General features: G+C 49.5%; 1 protein-coding gene across 4 annotated transcripts in view; it reads right to left on the reverse strand.

Moving 5' to 3' along the window:
- Nucleotides 1-25,772, reverse strand: part of GFRA1 (GDNF family receptor alpha 1) — a 204,772-nt gene that overhangs the window by 38,409 nt on the left and 140,591 nt on the right. For all 4 annotated transcript variants that reach the window (XM_047702734.1, XM_047702737.1, XM_047702736.1 and 1 more), the window contains one exon: nt 23,063-23,399. In XM_047702734.1, coding sequence (XP_047558690.1) covers nt 23,063-23,399 — 337 coding nt within the window. The remainder of the gene's footprint in view (nt 1-23,062; nt 23,400-25,772) is intronic.

The following is a 25,772-nucleotide window of genomic DNA, read 5'->3' on the forward strand; positions in this document are numbered from 1 at the left end:
TCCATCGCAGGGCCCTGTGATCACGATCTGAACCCAAGGCAGATGCTTGACTGACCGAGCCACCCAGGCGCCCCTACTGAAGGTTTTTAAACAAAGGAGTAACATGATCAGATTTGCATGTTGGGAAGACTTTTTGGATCTCTCAGCCACTCAGCAAAGATTTGCTTGAGACGTATCCCATGCCCTCACTGTCCTAGCAGCAATGGGGAGGCAGGACACTGGCCAGTGGGAGACATGGTTGCTTAGGAGACTGCAGCCAGTGGGGAGCCACTGGGGAGACCTGAAGGCCTGAAGGAGAGGAAGAAAGGAGGATGCACCGGAGGCAGGAAGAACGGAAGGCACTAGAACGGAAGTCAAGACTGTCGAAAGGAGGGGCAGAATCGAGGCATAGGCAGCTCCGCACAGGGCGGGGGTGCGGGGGGGCCAGTCTGCGAGGAAGATGAGGCCATACAGAGTTCACTGCACCATGGGAGGCAAGTGTCTCACAGGTTCAAGCTTAAGATCTTCACCTGCCCAGTCACCAACCACAGCCTGAGCACCTGCTATGCCCCGGCCCCCAGCGTCCATGGACAGCCCTCGCTGCACACACTTGCCCTGCCCACCTTGGGTTAAAGAGTCTCGTTGTAGCCTGTTGTGGTCACTCCCCTGCCTGGGCTGCACTGATCCAAACATAAAAGCTTAAACGTCCAGTGTGGGATTAACAAAGACATTCCACAATTGGATCTCTTCTGGAGACATGAAATCTCCATGACTACAAGCAGTGATGAACCTGATTTTCTCTAAGAAAATGAAAAGGAAATGAATAGGCAATAATGTAGAAATGTATCTCCCTCCAAAAGAGAAAATTCCCACCCTTAGAAAGGAGGAAAACATAGTAAATGCCAAGGTAGCCTTAGCAAACCGGCAGAGGAGAAAAACAGTGGTTTATGCAGAACATATCACACTAAGGGAAGCGTGCTGCTAACTGGAAATAGAAAAATGGTTCTAATGATAAGATCTAGGAGAGTCTTCTCAAACAGCAAATGGTCTTTTGACAGTGGGGGAGAAATCATTTACCTACTTTTTCTGTAACATTTTTAGGAAAATAGTGTTATAGCAAACAGGTTAAAAAAAAATCCAACATACTAGTAATGCCCATTTTAACTCCTCCTGGATCATCCTATTCTTTTAAATGTTTGTTGTTTCTTCCTTTCTTTTTTTTTTTTTTTTCCAGGATGAATCCTACACTTGGACATAAGCTGTGTCGTTCATGGAAATGAGCTCTGGACCAGGAATCGTGAGGTCCTGAGTGAGATCCAGCCTCGGACATGAACTACCCAGAACTCCCACATTTGTTGCTGACTCCTTAGATTTCCCTTACACTTCAACGATAAAATCTAGGGCTGCTTGAAGATACTTGGGAAAAAAGAGTACTTGTTTTCAAAGCGTTATTATTGTTCTCACCCACGAGTCTACTTTGCCATGAAACATGATTTTGCGTCTAGGCATTGGGTTTGTACAGAGACCCAGATTTCTCTAGTGGACCCCCTCATCTCCCATGTAAGAAAACCGAAGGCCAAAAGGTTAAGCTCCTGCCCTGAGTCACACGGTGGGTGTGGCAGATGGCAGGTGTCAGCCCTAGAAGGGGAAAATGCAGAGGGGGTTGGACCTCAAGTTCCCAGGGAGATGATTTAAGTTATTGAGTGTATAACTGCTCTCCCCCTCCCACCATTTGGCCAGATTGTTCTTCAGAGCCTAATGCTGTTCCACTGACTCTAGCCTCAATGAGCGCTCTGAATGGCATTCGGGAGCCCAGCAGGGGTCATGGATGCATCCAGGACCCTGAACCTGAGCCTGGAGAGTCTATCGATGCATTAGGCTTCCCTTTACTGAGGGGCGTTGGGGCCGCCACTGGTGTCCATTCAGGACTGCAGAGCTTGATTGACTGGTCCAAACCCAGAACCTTGGGAAGGGATCCCTTTATTCACCCGCTTGTGTAAGAAATGACTAGCATTTGTCTCTGACCACAGCGTGACCATCAGGGCTTTCAAGTCTCAGTTTTCAAAGCAAGCCATGTAGTCTAGAAAGGTTTTCTTAATTAGAGGAAACAAAAGTCCGAGGAAACAAAGCACGCCAGGCCCAAGAGGGACATGCACCTGTCTCTAGCCCCAGCTAGACCTTTCATCTTCTCACACCTTAGCAAACTAGTTCACTTCTCCAACTCCATTTCTTCACCTGGAAAATGGGGCAAATGCCATTCACAGTCGTTTTACGTGGCTGCTGTGAGAACTCATGGAAAGTTCTATAAAGCTCCTCACTCAGGACCCAGAATACACATTACCCAATACCTTTTCATATCCTATCCCTTATTTTTTTTTTCTCCCCAATTTCTGGTCCATTTCAACATGAAGCCCTTGTAGCCCAGACCCACAGCAAGCTCAACACAGGGGGACATGCCTCTTAGCCTGCCTTCCACCAGCCCCTTGTATCACATATGGAGGCTACGTCTGTGGAGTGACTCTGACCAAAACAAATTTCAGAAGTCTGAAGCCAGGAATCCTGTGGTGTTACTTAATACCTCTCAGTCATATGAGCTCACAGAATAAAGGCATTTTTAAGAAAAAGCTCCTTTTCCCCCTGGGGCTTAGGGGGAAAGACATATTTTTTAAATGACAAAATATCAGTGAGTTTGTTAATACTGCTAATCTCTTATGCAGAATAAAAATAATTTGAAAAACATGCTGCTAATATTAGCACCGGGATGACAAAGCAAGAGTTCTAGAATGGTGATTTTCTGGTACGGTGACACAAAACAGATTTTTCTCGTTCCGTTTTTAGAAAATTACCTTAACCCTTCTTCCCCGGCAGCCTACCGAGAGCACATCTGGAAAGCATCCTCTCGCAGATCAGAGCCTATATTCAAGACATTCTGCAGAGGTGTTTTCTTGCCTTGCTGTTCCCCACTTTGTGGGTGCATGTGAGCTTCCGGCCGGGGGCGGTCAAAGCCCAGCATGTTCTCTGGGGCACAGTCTGCAGAGCTGGGGGGATGCGCAGGTTGCCCTTCAGAAAGCCAGGGTCTTCCCCAGGCCCGTGAGAGAGTGTGGCTTCCCTGGGGCAATTCTGGGGCAGGTTCACATCCCCAGACACACATACCCGCAGCTCTGCACACCTTGAGTTTCTCAGCCCCCTAATGTGGGTTTCCACCCTGGTGGGATGATTAAAGCCCAACCATTTAATGGACTTCTCATTGACTTAGCCAAACTGTGACCCTCTGTTTTCGGCAAAGTACTGTGAGGTCCAAGAAACTTTGCCTAACGTCTCTGTTTCCTGGCACAATACGGCTCTCGCAAGAAGAGGTTTGCCCTGTTCCTCCCAAAGCCCTGCTCAGCTTCATCGTGATACTTGGGAGGCTACAACCCATTTAATACATGCCACTGTCCTCACTTGCCCTGGGGAACCCTGATCACAGCTGCTCGTCCAGCTCCTTGGTAGCTCTTGGCCCAGCATGTGGGTCACAGGAGGCTATGACCACCACCTTCAGGGCTCGCCCCCTGGTGCGGTGACAAAGCCCTTCCAAGGAAGGACTTCGGGAAGTGCAGGTGTCACCCAGGGCTTTAGTCCCTGTGTCCTGCTTGGGGATTCTCTCCAGGGTGAGGGTTCCGGGCAAGCATGCCGCAGGGCAGAGATGCCATGTTTCCTTAGCCTTTCTGAGGACGTGAAACAGCAGCAGCCCCCTGAAGGGCGTCCAGGTCAGCATCTGATCAATCTCGGCACCCCTCACGAAGCCACCTAGCACAAGCACTGACACCTGTCAATCAACAGCTGCGGAGGGGCTGACAGGGTTTGACAGCTAATCTCTACGTGGAAAATCTGAAAAGTAAGCTATGGCAGTTGGCAAGGGAATCCATTCCAACAGTGAAGGGGCTCTTGGCAGCCTTGGGTCGGATGCCCCAGAGCTGCACTCGGGCCAGAACTCCTCCCTTCACCCTCCTCTCCAATCTCCCCACGGACTCACGGATGGTCATGGTATAAGCAAACTGTAAGTCCCCCTTGGGCACAAAGACCCTGCCAACAGTCCTACGCTAGCTACACGGCCAAGGCAAATAAAGTTGTTCTGTATTATCCACGCTACGAGATGTCCTCCGGTGCACAAAACTCCACTTGGACAATGCTTGTTTTTATGGGAAGCAATGGAAGGAAAAGAGAAATTTGAGGTTTTCTGGATGATTAAATTATCATAAAACATTCAGATATCTACTAACGGTCTGTGACAAATCAGCCAAAATTCTTCGAGAGTCCATCTTATCCAATCAGTCTTTCATATTTCTGCACAAGAATTAGTCATCAGTGTTGTGACTTTGGGCCACAAGGGGAAACAGAAATCTAGATGCTTGACCAATCTTTCAGCCACTCCTTAAAACTCTAGACCAACATGGGATGAATTTACTTCGTTAAACCCTGCAGACCCCTCCATCTTCAGGAGTGAATTATAGCAGTTGCCTTACATTCAACCCAGGAACCTGAGAAGCCCCAAGTCAACTAACTGCTCAGGAACCCCTGGGGCAGCAAAGGTCACCCTCCATGGTTTTACTGAATTATTTATGCCCACTCTCACTTTAGAAAGAATTTCAAGATGCCTTCAGATGTAGCTTTCTTTGATGCAACAGATAAATGTAAATGGAGTGAAGGTCTTTGGGGCCACTGAAAAATCAGACAGAGGGAGTAGTACTATTACTGCAAAATGCACACATACCCTTGGCTGGATGAAAGTTACATACTTGGCTCCGTGAATTCTAGCAATGACCGGGGACTAATCTGTTCTGCAATTCATGATATACTACTGTAGTAGTAGGGGACTAATCTGTTCTGCAATTCAAGATAAACTACTATAGACAAAAGATGTCTATACTCTAATCCTGGAACCACAGACAGTGTGAACATGTTACTTGGCATGGTGATGAAAAGGCCTTGGAATGTGTGATTGTAGTTTCAGGTCTTCAGGTGAGCAGATTCTTCTGGATCACCCAGGTGGGCTCAAAATAATCATAAGATCTTTAAAAGTATAAGAAGAAGGCAGATGAGGAGGTCAGATGCCATGTGCAAAAGACTGGACCAGCTTTTACTGATTTCGAAGATGGGGCCATGAGACAAGGAATGCGTGTGGGCAAAAGTCAAGGAAATGGATTTGTCCCTAGATCCTCCAAAAGGAACTCAGTCCTGCGGGCACTTGGATTTCAGCCCCACAAGACCTGTGTATGGCTTCCGATGTCTAGAAACGTAAGAGAATCAATTTGTGTTAAAGCTACCATGTTTGTGGCAACCTGCTGTAAGAGGAACAGAAAACAAAAACTCTTCTAAAAGTCAGTGTAGAGTAGAGGTTTTGAATACAGAATTTGAAAATGGACCAGGTCTTCAGTTTGAATTCAACCACTTGCTAAACATGGCATTTGAGGTGAATACCTTAACTTCTCTGAAGCTTGATTACTCCAGTTGAATGACAGCAAAGCCTTCACAGCAGACCTGGAAGATGAGCATGCCAGGCACCTAGCCCCTGTGTATGAACTCCAGTTTCCTGGAGGAGGATAGGATTCATCAGTGTGGTGTCTTTTGTTTTGCTCGGGACCAGCCCAGGAGGTCCACACTGCCCTTGAGACCTCTATGAAGCCTTAGGGTAGAGACAGTCACAGTAATCTTTTTCTTCAAATTCTTCTGCTAATAATTTGGTGTATGAAATGCTTCATCCTGAGATCACTAATTTACATGTCCAAGGTCTATATGTGCTCAAATAACATCAGGCTTAACCTACTGTTATGACGAAAGAGCGACGTCTTCTGTGAGTCCTCCGCATCTTCCAGCAGAGGAATGTGTTTTATAGGCCAATGGAATCACACTCAGAAACAGTTCAGGGCAATTCCACAGGTCACTACATGTGGTCCCCAGATGTGGTCCTCTACTGAGCTGGCTGGCATCAGGCCGGTATACATTTAAGGAGGTGCTATCTGACCCCTCGGAAAGAAGCGTTACATCATGTAATGCTTAGAGCCAGAGAAACTGAACTCTAATTACTTCAGAGAAACATAAGTAAATTCTAGAAATTATCCCAAATGCTGCCTGGCCTCCTTCAGTCAAACCTTGCTTCTTTGGGGGTTCCCAGAAGATGAAAAATTGAAATTACACAGGCTCTCTTGACTTTAATAATTTGCAAAATTCCTCCCTTTGCCCTTACCCCCAAAGGACAAGCGCTAAACACCTCTGTGGTACCTGAGCCCCAAGCTCAGCAGAATGTTAATCTACCTTCCGCACATTAAAAGAGCCTAGCTTCTGCCTGCCCTGGGAGGCAGTGGAGGAAGAAGGTAAACGGATGTCTGAATGGCTAACAGCCTACACTTGCACAAATAGACTTTAAGCAGAAACAGATGAAAATAAGATTCCCTATTAATCTTTAATAGGGTTGCAGACTTCCTAAGGAAAATTATGTTCAATAGTAAATATACACTAGGTCGTTTTTCTTCCAGGCAAGTTGTTTTAAGGTCAACAGAGACTTTGAGCTCAGCAAACAACTAGTCCCTAATATCTTCCTTATCGGATGGGCCAATGCTCAGGAGACAGGGAATTGTGGTGTTACACGTCAAAAGAATACATCACTTATTCCGTTGCCATCAGGTAACGCCCCCTTTTCCAGAATATCCAAAACTCTCCTTGGTAATCCATTCTCACACTGAATGTCCTCTTGTCAACAGCAGCCCCTCCCCCACACCTCAGCCCCATTTTCCACATTTTCCCTAACACTCTCTGCTGAATTTAAAACATTTCCCCCTTTATTCTTTAAAGCTGAGGAGGTGGTTTCTATGGTCCACATCAGTCATTTTCTAGGACACCGTCCCCTCAACCAGTCTACCCAACCAGGTGAGCTCCGGGCTTCCTGTAACCCACTCACAGTGCACTTGGGGGTCTCCTGGGAGCCTCCCCCAACTGCTTGTCCTTAGAGCCAGTCACTGTGGGCAATGCTTTGGTAGGCCCATGTCAATGAACACACAACAGCCTGATCACTGGGGTTAGCCTTCCTTTACAGTGGAGGACACTGGGGTCCAGAAAGGTCAACATCCAGCCGAAGTCATGGAGCTGGTTAAGAGTTAGAGCCAAATTTTCAAAAGAAAACCATAGGGGGGGTGCCTGGGTGGCTCAGTGGGTTAAGCCGCTGCCTTCGGCTCAGGTCATGATCCCAGGGTCCTGGAATCGAGCCCCGCGTCGGGCTCTCTGCTCGGCGGGGAGCCTGCTTCCCTTCCTCTCTCTGCCTGCCTCTCTGCCTGCTTGTGATCTCTGTCTGTCAAATAAATAAATAAAATCTTTAAAAAAAAAAAAAAAGAAAACCATAGGTTCTCCAGTTCCTACTCACCCCCACAACACGGATAGGAAAATGAACGCTCAATTTTAAAATTTTAGTCTTGGGCTTTTGATGCCATTTTGACAAGAATTGTGTGCTTGAGAAGCTGAAATCTGATTTAAGTGGATGTAAGTGATATTTACCAGGTCCAATAAAGTGTAATGACAGAATGAGTGGGCATCCTTTCAGTTTAATAGTGTTTGCAGTTTAAAAACATAAAAAAGTAATATCTGTTGTTACCGTTCAGTAAGGCTGAATGCAATCCCATAATACAGCTGTGTGAAGAAGTCCCTCAGCCCATGACTTCCCCCACTGAGCACCCCTTCCCCACCCCTGGCTGTATATACACTCCCCCCAGAGGGTGCTACTGAAGTCAAGAAGTGAGGGGTGTAAGACAGGCCCACGGGGAGAAGTCAGCAGCCTCCCCAACAAGCCCTCTCTGGACTGCAGAGAACATTCTTGAGGCCAGAGACAGGAGGCATCTGGCAGGAGCTGGCCAGGCTGGGGTCATCTCCTTGGTGCCTTCCTGGAAGAGGAGACACATGTGTAGCCCCTTCCCAGAGCTTGTGAGTGTGGGGCATCATGGTTTAAAAATCCAGAAGTCCTGAAGTCGGACCACAGGTTCAAAGCTCCATGGTCCCTGCTGCTGTGTTTCATCTCTGCATCCCCCCATATGGGGAGGACTAAGGTCCAGGACCCACTGCCTGGCACAGAAAAGGGCTGGATAGGAATGTTACTGTGACTACACTCAAGGTGTTCCAGTGCTGGCTCTTTCTCTCTCCTCCCCCCCCACAACCCCTAAGTCCTGCGAGGCAGGGAATGGAGCAGGTGTCTCTCCTCCTTCACATGAAAGAGCAGGTATAACCTAGTAGATTATCAGGAGCCTCAGCCAGGGAGGGCCAGACCCCGCATGGAAACGGCTTCAGCTGGGTCACCCTCGCCCCAAGTGGACAAGGAACACTTAGTCTACCTCCCTTGAGGGGCGCTCTCCCGTGTGGGTTGGAACAGAATCCAGCGGACAGGCAGTGTTTGCTGGTACCTCTTGTACACCCAGAAAGCACCCCTTCTGCTTTCTCTGAGCCCGGGGATGCTGGGGTGCAGCCTGAGGGCTTCAGGGTAGACACGTAAGGCCGTATCAGCATTCAGGCACCCAGCGCCAAGACTGCTCACCTTGAGCTTGGCAGTCCAGCCCCAGCCAGCCCAGTGCCTGGCCCAGACTGCCGATGGCTCCCACAAGGCACTAACCTTCCAATGACCAGACATTATACACCGTCCGTCCAAGACACTGGGTATGAGGCGGTGGCCATGGTGAGACAGGGTCAAGGACAGAGATCAGGTTCCTTTGGGATATGGCGTCTGGCCTCCCACCACCAATATCCTCCACTGTCCCTCTCTTACGACAAGCAGCGAGCTAGTGCGAGACCACACTATGCACAGTCCAGGCCTAGGTTCAAGGAGACCTGGGCTCATGGAATCATAGCACTTTGGCAGGTCAAACACCCGCGTGTGTTCGAGTAATCTGCATTACAGCGCGTCACCAGCAGTGCCGCCCACTCCCACTTCCTCCTGACAACCACAGATGCTTCCACTCGGCAAAAGTGACAAGAGCAAAGCAAAGTGTATATGTCAGCATTCCTCATTTGAATGGTTCAGGTTAAAGACTGCTCCAAAGATCATTCTGGAAGGAGGATTTCTTTTCAAATAATTACCTCAAAACCCTCTGTTTTACTTCGTATTTTCCAGGCATAACTCAGCCAAGTGAATTCCAATCTCTGGCCAAGCTCAGACTACGGAAAACAAACTATCTGTGTCCTCCCTGCAAAGAAGACAAGCTTCCGCCTGGCAGCCCTGCTGCTCAGGCACCAATTTACTAGACACGCGGTAGCCATTCCTCAGTAGCCTTGGCTTCTAAGGCCCTAGTCTGGGGTGGGGGGTGGTGGGGGTGGGTATCAGAGCCTTTCACAGCGGATCCCCACAGCCTTCCAATTAGAGCCAGACATCAGTGCAGCACAGAATCTTTCAACTGTTGTCCTCATTCTGCCGCTGCCACCACGGGGCTGACAGCCCACACCGCAGCCACAATGTGCTGTCCTCTCCTATGCCCCCTCCTCACTGCCCCACAAGTCCAATCTGGCTACTGCTCCTTCTCAGCCCCATTTTGCAGACCCCTCTGAGAGCAGAGCAAGACCATCAAACCAGTGTAACTGGGTCAACATTCTCGTGGCTCTTCGGTCAAGTGTGGGCTCCAGCAGCATCACTGGGAATGCTCTAGAAATGCAAGTTATCAAGCTCCATCCTAGACTCCATGAGTCAGGAACTGATCCCAAAGCAAGCTAACGTTGGAGAGCCTCTGCTACAGAACAACGGAACCTGGGAGAAGTCCCTGAGCCCAGATCTCTTCCCTCTGCTGGGCACGTTCACACTGTTCAGATGGCTCATTTGTCTCTGACTCTCTGGGTTCCTCAAAGCACCAGGCACTGCAGTTCTACTGAGCCACTGAATAAATCAACCACCAGCCAGTATGCGAAGCAAAAAAAGCACATTTCTCAAGCCATATACCTAATTTTTAACTTAAAATTTTTTTTAATATTCTATTTATTTATTTGACAGAGAGAGAGGTCACAAGTAGGCAGACAGAGATAGAGAGGGGAAGCAGGCTCCCTGCTGAGCAGAGAGCCCAATGTGTGGCTTGATCCCAGGACCCTGAGATCATGACCTAAGCTGAAGGCAGAGGCTTAACCCCCTGAGCCACCCAGGCACCCAGCTAAAAATGTTTTAACCTGAATTTTTGAACCTGGAACATGGAAGAGGTATTTCCCCTTTTGCTTTTGCCTATTTCCAGAGAGAGGTTTTCTAGCAGGACAGTATCAAGATCCTATGCTGGGGTGAATAGTCTTGCACAGAGGGCATTCTCTCTCTCCAGACCTCCATCCCAGCAAGGTCAAAGCTGTCAGATGGAGCCTGCCAACTCTCCAGTAGAAATTTCAACTGCTGAGCGCTCACAACAAACCCTCAAACTTCCAGGGTCCTGCCATTTGTAACTCGAAGGGTTTTCCCAGGTCCAACATCAGTATAATCCCGTAGCTCTCGCCATGGCAAATGATCACGTGGGATGGCTCCCATCAAGGTATATCACCCCACCCAGCACACCAAGGAGCAGAGGCTTGCCTGCGGCATGGGCTCCTACCTACGAGAAGAGTACCACTGAGTCTTCCGGACACAGATGGGTTTTACACGTCAGCCTAGAGTTCTGCCTCACTGAGCAGAACGTGACACTCAACTCCTCTGGCATGCTAGAACAGAGAAGGAAAGGCCGTCCTTGAAGGTGCTGCCCACCAGGAGGGCCTCTCTCAGAGTGAGAGACCCGGAGGGGCCAGGAACGCCAGCCTGCCACACAGCCCTGAGGGTGATGGCTGATGGGAATCAGCAGTTCTGATTCCCATCAGAATCCACCTGGCACTCACCACTGCCCCCGACTCCCCCAACCTCACCATTCTGACCTGCCAGAGCTGAACGGGTTGGGTACACACAGCATGTCCTAGCTCAAGGATGCTATGGGAACATGTGTGCCCACACACGTCTTCCAGCCTGAGACCATTCTGGTCCTTCTAGTGCAGCAGTTGTCACAGTGAGGCCCAGGGACCCTGGCAATCTCAGCCTTTTTAGGGTCCATGAGGTCAAAGCTGTTTCCTACCCATACGAAGTTCTGATTTACCTTTCTGTCTCCCATGTTCTCATTGGAGGACCCTGTTTCTCCAGAAGCCACCGGATGTGGGATACTGCATCAAACTGAAAGCTTAAGTGAGTAGAAGACCCCACGTGTCTTACGGGCAGACACTAGCCTGGAAAAGTAGAAAACAATGCCATACTTCACCTTACATTTTTTGTTTGTAAATACAGTGATTTTCAATAAAAATATGTTCTGTTATTTTGAGTAACATGTAATGGGCTTCTTGGTGTTATTTTTTTCCCTTGATGTTATTTTTAAATGAAGTACTAAATATGTAACCCTTTCTTCACCTTTGATTCTCAATACCGTGTCAGTTAGATCTGTCCCCTGTCTCCAACAAAAACCCCTTGGGATTCTCAGTACTTTTAAGAGTGTAAAGGAGTCCCGAAACCAAAAATTAGAAAGCCACTGTTTGAACGAGAAGTGAAATATGTTTTGTGAGGGGCACTCGAGCCCTATCTGGATGAGATCCAAAGGTCTCTTGTCTAAAATTTTTGTTTTAAGAGAAATCGATTGTGAAAACAGAGTCCCCTCAGATATCCAACTCCACACACGCTGAGCGTCTCAGGAAAAATTCTGTGGGCCGTTTGCAAGAGGCACCCACTTCGCACCAGAGACGGGCAGCAGAGCGTACACAGAACCTGGGCTCTGTCACCCACAGGCCCTCTGGGCTCTGGTCACTGCCTCCACCTGGGTGACCTCCTCATCCATGAGACAGGGTAGGAGCTAGTGACAGCCCCGCTTCAGGGGATGCGGTGAAGGGCTCGGCACAGGGTCTGGCACATCATAAATGTCACACAAATGCCACTCTCCTCATCATCCTCCTTATCACCATCACGGTCATCCATGCCTTCCTGTCACGCTGTCCCAGGCTCTGCAGATTCTGGGCTCCTGAATCCTGCACCACAAGCCACTCTGCCTCCGGCTGTGGCTTGCCTCCTAATGGGCTGATGGGATGATTCACAGCACAGAACCAGCCAGAGGACAGTCACCGCCCTTTGCTGCATCGCTCACATCACTGACTCAGACCCAAGCCCCTCTGAGAACCCTTTATTCACAGTTACTCCGGGTCACTGAAGCAGCACGTGCCCCAAGAGGCTGCCAGGGGTCCCCCCACTGCCTATTCAGTTTCAACAATAGTGAATTTAGCACGTCGGGCTGAACAATCTCGTGGCCACCTCCGTTCGTGTCTCACTGGGTTATCTTTGCATGCCGATAATTGTCCATTCGCGACAGGAATGTTCTTGAGAAGACACATGCTCCAAAGACCTCTGGACTTGGTCCACCCCCGCCTTTGGCCCCCACTTTTCTCGAACGGTGCAACACTGGAAAGATGGTGACGTGTAAAGCTTAGCAACATGGTCTCACATAACGGCGTTGACATTTCCACGCACTGCTTAATGCTGTGGGTGCACAGAAGTGTAAAGCAAAGAATCTACCCCCTCCACCCACCAAGCCTACTTTAAAGGTCTCTGCCTTTAAAGGGGAAGGGTATGTTACATCAGGGATTTAAGCTTCTTTATCCTTTAGGATAACAGCTTACACGCAAAGAGTGACGGACATAATTTATTGAGTGTTTGCGGTGTTAGATGGCAGGCACGGTGTTGATGCATTTGTGTAGATACCTCCCTTAGTCCCTAGAGCTGCCCTGGGAAGAATGGAATCCCCACCTTCCTTTACAAACGCCAGACTGAGGCCTCCAGCCGCCCGCTTCCTAGAACCAGCACGACGAGGGTGCCCACTCAAGCCCACCTCACTCACCAACAACACTGACAACCACAGAGGAAGGAGAAGAAAAGTCCCAACTCCAGCCTGGAGTGGAACTTTGCACAAATTCTTGTTTTCCTTGGATGCAAAATTTTCTGCATAATTAATTGCTTTTGGAAATTACAGAGCAATTTCCCATTCACTGAATTGGAAATACTCCATTGAAATGTAAATGCCAACGTGACTGCAGGATATCTAACTTGGGGTAATGCCTGAGTGGGGGTCTGGGGCCTCCTGGCTGGAGCAAGACTCCCAGCCTGGCTGTGAGAGCCTGGCCCAAGCCCTGCACAAGAGCTACCCCACAACTGAAGGGGCAGATCTCCTCCTACAAAAATGAGGCTGCTCTGGGCCATGGGCTATGGGTCCTTCTGTCAACCCTAATCTTGTCTCCGGTGAAGGGCAAGTATGGAGAGGGAAAAGTCAGCTTCTTGGGGCCAGCATGCTGGTCAGCATGGGATGCCACTGGCCCCCAAAAGCTATTGGTCTGGATGAGAGGGCTGCCCCCCGGAATACTGAGGTCCCCCCTTTTCCCATTCTTTGTCCAGTGGATAAAACTCATTTGCAAAAGGAGCTGCGGGAAATAGAAACAACACCTCCCTTTGGAATTAAAAACAAGAAGACATCATAGACTCTATGTGGTTGGGATTAGGATGACTTGAGGAGGAAGCCAGTTTATTTGTCAGTGAACTTTGGTCTTAGCATGTGACACAGCAGCTGGGCAGAGCAGCAAACTGCACAGAGGAGCAGGGGATCAGCTGGTCTTTCTCCATGGCCGGCAGCCTTGGACAAGGCGTTGGCCATCTTGGGCCCCCCATGTCAGCACTTCCAGGAATGAGTCCACATCTCTCATCTACCCCCCCCCTTTTGCCCATGCTGTGGTCAAGATGCAATTCACAAAATGGAGGTTTTCCTCTGATTAATGACATGGCCTCAGGGCAGGGAGAAGGTAGGCGGGCAAACACCTGGATGACCCCAACCTGTGACGTAACCATGGATTATTTAGAGCTTGTTGTCACTCTGTGACAGCAAAGAATTCATCTCCCATGAGATACACAGCCAGGTCCCTGATTTCTGCTGCCTTGGGGTAGGTGAGGGTTGAGGACCCTGAACTCCCATGACAGCTGTCAGGGAATTATGGAGCCCAACCGGGTAAGTGGGAGCTGCTGGGTGACAGGCACATGACTTACATGTCCAGAACCCTTGAGGTCAAACAGACTGTGCTCAGTAAATGTGCTCCTAGTGAATGACTGAGTTAATAATAATAATAATAATCAGAATAAACCAATGTGGTGTGAGAGGATTTTTTCTTATTTGTGGAAACCAGTTCTTGTCATCACCAAGCTGTCACAGAGAAACCACTCTGTAATAATCCGTGAGTGCTCAAAAGGAAATTAGATAAAGAACTTAATGAGCATGTATTACCTGAGTAGTTTTTTTTTTTAATGATGCGAAGATGGACATTATGTCCTAACTGTCTGCGAAAGCGGTGTTTAAAACTGGTGCTGTCTTAGCTACTGAGCCATGAAGTGCGTCTGGATTCAGAGGCTGGCCGGGATCATCATTCCGCCTGTCTGGAACTGAAGACCGTAAGGCTGAACAGTGTGAGAACATTGTATTCTTGTCAGGAAAGACAATCATTTGGAAAAAAGGACAGAAGCCAGGTTTCAGAGTTAGCAAGACCTGGCTGAACCCTACCTCCTCCAGGTGGGAGCTGGGCAATCTCGCCCACCGCCTGTCCCTGCGCAGGGCAGCTGGGCTGCTCGGAGACCACCTTGTGCGCTGTGTCCAGTGCTGCTCATCGTTGAAGCCTGGTGAGTAGGTTGTTGTTGACATCCCACGCCTTCCTCACACCCACAGGTCTGGGCCTCTGTCCCATGACTACCAAGCCTCTCTCTCCTGGGCTGCTCATCCTTCCAGCCCAGCTCAGATGGCAGCTTCTCCAGGAAGACATGCTGACCCACCCTGCTGAGGTGGCTGTTTTCACCTCTGTTCTTCCATAGCACTTTGTCCCTTCTGAGCACAGACTACCACACCAGGTTGTAATGACTCTCGGTGCCTGCCTTCCTCTCTGCACTGTAGATGAGAAGCTGAATCTTTACTCCTGGCACAATAACTGAAAGTCACCTGGATGGATGGATGGATGGATGGATGCACAGTTAAGTGGGTGGGGGGATGGGTGGATGGATGGTGAAAATGGATGGATGGACAGATGTGTGGGTGGGTGCATGGATGGGTGGATGGACAGATGAGTGGGTGGATACATGGATGGATGGATGGACAGATGGGTGGATGGACAGATGGATGGATGGATGGACAGACGTGGGTGGATGCATGGATGGAGAGACATCTATGGGTAGATGGTAGATGCACAAATGGATGGATGGGTGGATGGGTGGGTGGGTGGATGGATGGATGGGTGGATGGGTGGGTAGGTGGATGGATGGATGGACAGATAGGTGAGCAGATGGACAGATGGGTGAGTAGATGCATACATGGATGGCTTGATGGGTGGGAGGTCGCATGGATGGACAGATTTCCTATGTGCTAAAATCAGTGTCATTCTGAGTTCTACTCCTTTTCCCTCTGAGTGACTGACACTTGTGCTCACCATGATTTTCTTCCTAAAATTCTATTCTCCCCTCAGCTTTGGGGACTGTGCCTTTACCTCTGAGGGCCTCTCCGCACAAGCCTTCCCTCTCCACGTGGAACATGGACACCCTCGTGCACCACAGACCCCACGTTGTTTTTCTGAGCCCAGCGTGCCTCCCCTGACTCTTGTAGTAGACTGCCAACTCTGGCTTCAATTAAGCCAAAGTATACATTCCCTCTCACCTCAGTGGCTCATCCAGGGATGGGCACATGCCATAGCCAAGGCCACTCAAAGTCCTTGTGCAGGATTTTTCTAACAGGTTATAGTGGGGAAGAGTCCATCTTTGATTATGAGGTGACAGGATAGGTGCCTTGCAGCTATGGGGGCAGCACTCACTGAGAAACAGGATGAGAAGGAAGCAGAAGGAGCAGCAAGGTGACAGTGTGGCTCCGGTGACACTGTGCCCAGCATCTTGGCCGTGACCAATTACCCTGCTTCCCCAGGCCTGAGTTAATACAACCCCCCTCTTCTGGCCTAGCCACTTAAGCTAGGTTTCTCTCATGGAACCAAAAGAATCCCAAAGAACACAGCCCACAAACACGGCAGGGCCCAAACAATTCACATCCTCTTCCCACACCTCCAACCCTAGAGACAAGTCTGTTCCTCCTTCTTCTGTTCCCCATCCTGGCTACTAACGCCATCATCTCTGCCTGGTCACCAGGCTGGAGAGACCCACGTTACCCTCTGTCCATGCCAGGCACTCTCAGTAAACCTTCAAGTTCTCCCTTCTAGGGTGCCTCACGCTTCCCAACTATCACCTTCTCCTCCTGGTTCATCTCTCATCCCGCTCCACCGTAAGAACGTCCCACCTGCCTCCTGGACTCTCCCCAAGCTGATCCCCCTCCACACTGCCTCCTGGAAGCCCTCTGAGGCCCAGCTGGTCATGTCTCTCTTCCTTCCTAAAGCTTCACTGGATCAAGTCAATACTTCAACATGGCACTGGAGGCTCCCAATCTCTTGTCTTGTTATCACACAGACGCTTCTCTCTCCAGGACGGTCTTCAGGCCCTACTCCTACCTCCACCACAGCAACCTCCCTAAACAGAGCTCCTTCCTTCTGCTGGACCTACCCTGCTTCTCACCCACCGAGGCCCTTGGCTCCTGAGACCCTCTGCTGTGACACCTCGCCCCCTGAAGAAATATGGGCTCTTTCTTTGAGCTTCCTGGGCAGAATCGGTTCCATCCTTCTTCCGCCCACCTTCATCCTTGAAGACGGTCATACACAGTTCTGGAACCAAGACTCCATCTGTCCATGCAGCTCTGGTAACTGACAGAATGTGCAAATATAAAGTCTCTGACTCTTTCTGTCTCCGGCCGAGAGAGGCAAAAGCGACACTGGTGAGGACGTGGGCAGGTGAAGGAAGGTGGGAAGAAGGTGAGGCAGAGACTCTAAGCTCTGGGAGGCACCGGGAAGGGGCAGGAAGGAGAGAGATAGGATGTGGTATAAATCTAGACCAACATTTTTTTAGCGACAGGCTCCAGCAGGAGCAGACAAATGGCTCCACACCCGCCTCTGCCCAAGGAGAGATAAGGAAAGAGATACGAGGTGACAGGATAGTGCAAGCTGTAGCGGGTTCTGCCTGATTCACCTTTCAGGTTACCCCTGTAGGCTCTGACACGGCTTCTGCTTCCGGTGTGGACTTCCCACCTGCCTCCAAGGTGCACAGGCCCAGGGTGGGGGCTGGGGCCTGGAGGACCCGACTAGAAGCACGTTCTTCCCCTGCTGCACTCAAAGGCAGCAGCAGCAGAGGTCAGAGGACAGCCTGGCTCTTCTCTCAGGATCCTGATGTTGCCCGCACACAGGAGCTTCCCCCCTTGAGAGTCTTGGGGGGGAGGGTTCCAGCACACAGTCTGGGTGGCGGGCCGCTCATGCAGGTGGGACACATCAGAAACCTAGCCGTTCACCATTCCAGATGCATGGCTAAAGACTCCCATGTAATCATTTGAAATAAAAACTGCTCAAATGAACTGGAAAATGTTTTACTTGTATTTTCTCATATTCCCGAACCTTTCTTTCCATGGTTCAAAAGTTTGCATTGTCTAATTGCTGATTTCCATTTGTGAATGAATCAGCGTAAAATAAAATTAAGTGCCAAATTAATCTACCCATCTAGTTTTAGGCATTAATTATCCTCTGAGCCATTTTCTCCCTGTGTTTGCCACATGTTGAGACAAGCCCAGATATAGTAATATAGAAGAACCCAGTTTGCAACTCAGGAATGCAGCCCAAGCCATGGAGGAGATGTCCTTGATCTCTAAGATCCACAGTTTACTGCATGGAGGGGATGGGATTCTAGGCAAATGAAACGCTCCTCACCATTTAAAGGTTCACTAACATCTGTCAGACTAAGTTACTGGAGCGGAAATCTGTTGGATAGTTTTGTGATGTGTTTCTCAACTGCCCAGTTAATAAATTAACAACAATACATTTCCTCTAAGTGTAACAGAGTCGGGCCCAGGGTGGAGAGTAGTGCTCTCCACCTGCTACAGCAGGATTTTTGAAAATTACATCGTGGTTCTTCTGAGGCTGTATCAGAGAGACCTTCCTGGTTCTGCTAAAAACAAACAAAACTAAATACAACCAAAAAACGGGTCTCCAGGATGCATCCTCAGTCCCCGGGAACAGGTAGAATCATCTACTTGGTGACCTGATCAAAGCCAGCATTCCTAGAAACTGTGGGGGACACGGAGCCAAAGCACCAGGACGAGCAAGTGGATGGGGGACAGAGGGCACAGAGGCCCTGATACCTTCTCTTTTGAGGTTCAGCATTATCAGAATCCTTCCAGAAGTAATGAGATATCCCTGGCCAAGCACTGTTTCACCTTAAAAAGAAAGAATTTCCACAATAGGAGACAACAGAGATGAACCTGGAGGAATTTATGCTAAGGGATAGTCACAGAAGGACAAACACTGCATGATCTCACTTACACGAGGTATCTAAAACCATCCAATTCATGGAAGCAAAGACCATATCACAGTCGCTGAGGGATGGTGGAGGGGAAGCAGGGCGCCGCTAATTCGTGTATACAAATTTCAGTTGTGCAAGATAAATGAGTTCTAGGGATCTGCTGCACAACACTGTGCCTGCAGATGACAACACCGGACCGTGCGGTCAGAGGGTAGATGGCATGACAAGTGCTCTTAGCATAATAAATTTTTTTAAAAGGAGGAAGGAAAGGGGAGGAAGGAAGGAAGAAAGAAAAGAGATACAATGCTGCAATGTCCACTTTGGAAGGTACTGCCAGTAAAGCGGAAGTCTTAGTTGGTGGGCGGGCTCTGGCTGGAACGTCTTAGGGCCCCATCCCTGGGGCAACACGTCGTGCTTTGGGAAACAGCAGCTCCACACTGAGCATGAACGAAATTACTTGGGTGCCCAAGGTTGCCCTTGTGCAGAAATGGCCAAGAAGGGCCCTGCCCGCAAACCAAGAACCCTCTGGGTTGTTCTCAACAGCGACACCATGAGGCAGCACCTAAAGCCACAGGCAGGTGAGCTGGTCCACAGCCTCCGGCTCACTCTCCGCCTGGCATGGGAAGCAGAAGGGGTTTTGGAGTAGAACTCTGTTGCTCTTAGCTGAGAACAGAAGGGGGCATACTCCAGAGGAAGACGCCAGACCTCCTGGTAATAAAATTGAGCTGAGGCATCTTTCTTAGTTAGAAAAATAAAGGAGAGATGAACATATTTGAGCACCCAGAGCCGGTGAGCAAGTGCAGTTTATTTTGGATTATCAGACTTTGGGGGAAAGGAGGTAAGGCGGAGGTTTAAATTATGCATCTGTAACAACCTGCAGCAGGAATAAAGGACGATGCCTCCTTTATGGCCAAACCCAGTCCTGACATCCTTCCAGGCACTAAGGAAAGCAACCAGAGGGACGACTGGCAAGGGAGATGCTGTGCTTCAGGGGAAGAATGTGTGCCTTTTAAATTTCATCACATCCTCCTCAAAATACCTCTGCATTTGCTGTTCTATAGACAAGCGTGGAGGCCCCAAGCCCCCCAAGAGGAAAGGAACCAGTCAGCTTCTCTACAAGGGAAAGGAGAAAAGAAAACAAAGTCAAAAGGGGAGGCTAGCCCTGCATTTCTTCTGTGGAAAGGCACAAGGCAGGAGAGAGACAGGTTTTGCCCAGGGGCGGCTGGACACTGACAGAGGAACCCGTGTGCCGCGACCAGGAAACCAGCAAGTGCAAGGGGAGTTTTAATGAGCCCAGGCAGCTCTTCGATGGCTGCTGATGCCGAGATGGGAGGGGGCGTCTGAAAGTGTGAGCTTTCGAAGAAAACTGTTTTTCGGAAGCGATGTTTCTTCTTGCTGTCCCTTGCCCTTTGGAAGACTCAGATCAGGCCCTCGGTCATCCCCTCCACGACACCTCCCTGTCTCTGGGTGGGTATGCGTCGGAGCACCTGTCACGTGAGCCCCGCTGGAGCCCCAGCTCCGGAATCCCAGCTGCTGCCCGGGGGGCGGCAGGCACCACAAGGGCCTCCCGGGAATGGACAGAGGAGGGATGGAATAAAAGGGATAGGAATAAAGACAAGATTAATAAAATAGGATGAAAGAAAACACCCTGAGCCCACCTGGCGGCTGAAAGCACATTTACCACATCTGACAGGGAGGAGGTCATCGCAAGTAATATGTCCAGGCCCTGGAAAGAAATTATGGGCTAAATCCCTCACCGATGGGTACCACTGGGGAAGGTGCTGGTTTACCTTCCCCGGGGAAGTCTCAGCACAGGGTATAAAACCCTTCAATCCCGCTGAGACAAATCTCACTTGGTAGCACCCTTGGATGGTGCCGAATCGGGATTTCCAAACACCTTTCTAGTCATGTGCACCTGCACTCCGCTGCGGTCACCACATCCCTGCCTCGGTGTGACCAGGCACAGTTCTTATCAGGCAGGACTGTCCTGTGGTTCCCCCAGGACATTTCTTTTCTTTTTTTTTTTTTTAATTTTTTTTTTAAGATTTTATTTATTTATTTGACAGAGATCACAAGCAGGCAGAGAGAGAGGAGGAAGCAGGCTCCCTGCCGAGCAGAGAGCCCGATGTAGGGCTCGATCCCAGGACCCTGAGATCATGACCTGAGCCGAAGGCAGCGGCCCAACCCACCGAGCCACCCAGGCGCCCCCCCCAGGACATTTCTGCACCATCAGCTGATGCCATTCTGCCACGGAGGCTGTGTCAACACAAATAATTCCTGGACCCTTCCTAGCGGGTCAGTCTGAGCCCCAAACAGCACCCAAATCACCCTGTTATCTGCACATTCCTTCTGCCATCTCCCCCAGAATACCACAAGTTCCCCATCTCCCAGCTACTTCTCACTACATCTCAGCAAAAAGCCAATCTGACTTAGCCAATTTACACCAACCTTCCAAGGATTCTTTAAAGATTTTATTTACTTATTTAGAAAAAGGGGAGGGGCAGAGGGAGAGAGAGAATCTCCAGCAGACTTCCAGGGTGAGCACAGAGCCTGACACACAGCTCCATCCCACAACCCTGAGATCATGACCTGAGCCAAAATCAAGAGTTGGATGCTTAACTGACTGAGCCACCCGGAAGCCCGAAGGAGTCTCTATTTTGCAGTAACGCCGATGAACTGCTCAGGGTCGGCTTTCAGCCCATACAAGAGCTGTCTCAGACCTCCTCTGCAGCTTGTGTGCAAGACCAACCTCATGAGAAGAGAAGGGAGAGGCTCCTTCAGCTCTCCCACCTCCCGTCCGCTGCTCAGTGGCCTCATGCATCACTCCATTCCTCCCATTGTACTGCTTCCTGTCTTGAAGCCGCCTGGTTTGGACCCATCAATGAAGAGGACAACATCCACCAAAAAGACAGGGAGGAGCTGTATCTGTCTGGCTTTAAGCCAGGGAAGATCCTAGAAACTCAGTCCTGCTCCTAGAAGAGGGATCTCTTCTGCTCTAAGACTAATGGGACACCAGGAACTTGAGTTTCAAATCCAGGGGTCTTCACAGGAGGGCTGTCCACATCTGCTCCCTCGCGGCCTGCTCCTAGGCCTCTCCCCCTGTCCCGCTCCTCAACCACATTCACCTTCAGCAAGGGGTTCTTCTAGTCTCTGGTTGATCGGCTTCCCCAAGTTATGGCTGTGTGGGGTCCTGCCTCACCCTTCCAGCAAGCTGCCCCTGCTCCTAGCCTGTACCTAAGAAGATCCCACGGAAACAGAGGTCCAGGAGGGTGAGAGCCCTTGGAGAAACTGCACTGTAGGAACACCTGACTCCTCCCAGGACACAAGTGCCCATCTGCATTCTATCTCATATAGCAAGTCACCTGCTGAGAACTTTAAAAAAAAGTGGAGAGACATTACTTCCAGAAAAATCTTGAGCATGCAAGAATTCTACAGATGAGGACTTTTAATTTTCTTTGGTCCCTGTTAGAACTAGTTTAAGGAAAGAATGGGATGCCATTGTCAGCTCTACTCAGCTCACCAGAACCTTCAGAATATAACATTTCACCCTTGCTCTCTGCTCTTTAGAAATGGGGAGCCTATAAGCAAACGAGCACATAGTCACACCCTCCTCTGTTTGTCCACCTGTAAACACTCATGGAGTGCACAGGATTTTGTCAGAGATGGCATTCGAAGGCTCCTGGCTCTGCCCCGGGGACAAAACACAGCTGTTGTCAAAATGGTGCCCCCTCTGAACCTCCAGCCGGGGATCCCGCCCCCATGTCTGGGAGCAGCACGCTCATCACCTCGGGCTACAGACTTGGTCTTTGCTGATCAGAATCGGCTTGCTTCCATCAGCAACTAAATTCAACCCCAAGTTTTAGACGGACACCCATCAAATTATTGACAGTGACAGTTGGGGGCAAGTGAGTGCAGAGTGAAAGGGGTCAGCTACCTAACTCTATATTCCTTAAAAAAAACAAAAAACAAACAAACAAACCCCCCCCCAAAAAAAACCATGCGAGTATGTTCATGGATTCCTTCAAAAATTAAAATCCATTTTTTAAAAATGGCCAAAAAGGCAAAGGAAGTCACAGTTTTCAACAACAGGGCCAGGCTTAGCAGGGTTTCTGCTGGGAGCTGAGCGGGAAGGTACCCACTTTCCTTAGCCACGTGGATGACTGAAGGGCCCGAGGCATTCTGGAAGTTCTTTTCAGGGATGGACACAGCTCAGGCTCTCTCGATGGTCTTTCCCAGGCTTAGACCTTGACTGTCAAGAGCCTATTTGCCACTCCCCCCACCCCCAACTGAGTTAACCCCTAAGATCCCAGCAGCAGCCCAGAGTTTGCTGAGTGGGCATGAGCCTTCATGCTCACCTGGCCTCAGGTGACCCTCTGTGCTTACTAAGCACCCCTCAAAGCGTTCCCCAGGTTAAAGACGGGAAGCTTCCTCATTAAAAGAGCCTGACTAGCTCCGGAAGAACCCGGGGCCGAGGGCAGAGGTCAGTGTCTGGCCAGCGGGCTCCACCGCCTGCCCTCCCCTTGGCTTCCCCGCCCCAACCCGCTGCCCTGTAGAAACTCAGAAAACAGGAGCTCCGCCAGGAGAGCAGCCGCAAAGGCTCTCCCGGCCGAGCTCATTCATCACCCAGCCGCCGGCGCCGCTTACCTGCAGATGTAATTCGTCTTGCAGGAGTCCTGCAAATTCAGGCAGTTGGGCTTCTCCCTCTCCTCGTAGGAGCACACGGGCACGATGGTCTGCCGCCGCCGCTCGGTGCAGGCGATGTCCCGGCAGGAGCAGAAGAGCATCCCGTAGCTGTGCTTGGCGGGGACCTTGTCAAAGAACTGTCGCAGGGCCTTGTGGCACTTGCGCCGGTTGCAAACCTCGTTGGACATGCTGGTGGTGCACGGTGTGATATAGGCAGACCGGTACTTCTTGCAGGTGTCGTCGAGGTTACAGGCCTTGGCGGCGTCCAGGCAGTTGTTCCCCTTGGGCACGGGCTCCACTGCGGAGGAGAGAAAGGCAGGCGTGACCCCAGGGTGGGGGGCCCCGAGGCTCACGTTTGCTCTGTTCTACCTGAGGCTCGGCCGGGTCCCGGGCGATGCTGGGAGCTCTGATCAGCTCTGTGTCTTGAAGCTAATAGGTAATGAGTTCATGACAAGGAGAAAGTATATGGAGTGCGAAGGCCGGGAGCCCAGGGCAGCCCACAAGCCCCTAGCAGTCCCTTAGATGGATAATTAGGTGGTACTGAGTGAGGCCAAAGGAGCCAAAGGAGCTCAGGCCCCTGCCAGATGAGGTATAAACAAGGCTACAGGAGAACATGTTTCCAGCTCCTGGTTGGTAAACTGAAATTAGGATAAAAGAAAAAGGCAACAAATTATATACTTGTTCATTATACAGTATATAAAATGATATGCTGAATGTAAGTATAATTGCCATGCAATCCTCCAGGAATATAATTATGTAATAAATGCATATAGTACATGCTAATTACTATATGATTACAGAGTAATTACATGGTTATTTGAGCCCAGAAGACAAAATATTACGCCAGCTCTCTAAACAGGAAGAAGTAACTACAGCGAACTTGTGTTTAAGTTCTAGCTCACAGGCCATTGGAAGAAAACCAGAATACATTACGTGAAAATTTGCAAACCTCAATTACCACTTAACTTGCCACATACAAAATGTGGGATCCATGAGTATTGAGGTCTGCAAACTAGAAAAATTCAGCGAGGATTCTGGATAGGATTTCAATGGGCTTACAAACCATAGGCCTCAGGAATCTCACAAAACATATGTTGCCTTCTACCCAAGCTCTCTGTGCTCGTGCTCAGAGAAAACAGGGCTGTCCACTACCATGCTGCCCACTGTGTGGCCTGGAGAGAGAGCATAGGGGAAGCAGGGCCCACTGCAGTAGCCAAGTGGACTGGCGGACAGGACCAGGCCCAATGCCACAAGTTAAAAGATGAGCAGACAAGGGAAATGAAGCTTGACACGATGACACAGGTGTTTTCACAGGAGGGAAGTGATGGAAAAATCTTCTAGGGCCTGGTTATAAGGTGATCCATGGAAAACTGATCATTAGGTGTAGCAGTGACCTTCTGGAGACAGCAAAGAGGTAGACAACAACCTCACTCAGTTGTGAGAATTGTCCTCCCCACACCCTTCCACTAAGTTCCCGCTCAGGCCTCGGCCCCTGCTTTGGTTCTGGAATTCCCTTTCATTCTCCTTGTGCCCTGGTCAGTGGGGCCACGAAGGCATTTGGGAAATTACAAGAGGCCAGAGAACTGATTAAGAGAGGAGAAAGGGCCCAAGTAGGTTGGGTGGGTCTGAAAGACAGGGCAGTGCACTTAGTGTACATTCAAAGGGCACATGGAACATTCTCCAACCTTAAAGAAGGAAATCCTTCCAGCAGTGTGACAACAAGGATGAACCGTGAGGACATTATGCTAAATGAAATAAACAAGTCATAAGAGATAACTACTATATGATTCCACTTACAGGAGGTTCCTAAAACACTCAAGCTCAGACAAACGGCGAGTACAATGCTAATGGCCAGGGACTTGAGGAGGGGGAAATGGGGAGTTTCTATTCAAGGGGCATCAAGTTTTACTTATGCAAGATGAGTAAGTTCTAGAAGTCTGCTGTCCAACATCATGCCTACCGCCAGTGGTGCTGTATTGTACACTTAAAAATCTATGGAGAGGGTAAATTTCATGTTAAATGTTCTCACTACAATTTTTTTCTTAAATGTAAGTAAGTGAAGGGTACACAAAGCGAGTCTATATTTCAGGGAGTGAGAAAGACTCCCTGTTTCATGATGGTGTGTCTTGCTTTAAGAAAGCCCAGTATGCAAAAGTCTGAAATCACCCAATTATACCCTGGCACCACGAGCAGTACCCTAGTATGCCTTAGGTTCATGTTGTTGCGATGACATCTAAATCCAACAATTTAATGTAAAGGCAATAAACAAGACATTCAGCCCTTCTTGGGTAAGCAGGACAAGAAGCCGGCGGCTGCACAGAGATCCCTGCTGGTTTAACAAGCACACCTGGTACAATTTCTCCATCACGACCTTCCCAGACCAGCTTCTCTCTGGCTCCTCTGTTTTCACACTCAAGCTCCTCTGCACTCAAGAAATGAAATATGCACCATGTGCCCGGACGGGATCACCAGGACCTACAGGCCTTGGTAACCCTTCCAGTCTTTTCCTCTTTTGAGACTTTTAATGTTGTGCTGTTGGGCCCGTCAACAACAGTGGTTTATATTCTCAAAGGTCTAGAGTTTCACAGAAGATTTCTAAATTATCCATTTTTCATGAGAGTCTAAAATAAATTAATATAACTAAAGACCAAATTCTGGACCATCTGGATTA

The sequence above is a fragment of the Lutra lutra genome, chromosome 14 (genome assembly GCF_902655055.1).
Source record: "Lutra lutra chromosome 14, mLutLut1.2, whole genome shotgun sequence".
NCBI classification, from domain to species: Eukaryota; Metazoa; Chordata; class Mammalia; order Carnivora; family Mustelidae; genus Lutra; species Lutra lutra.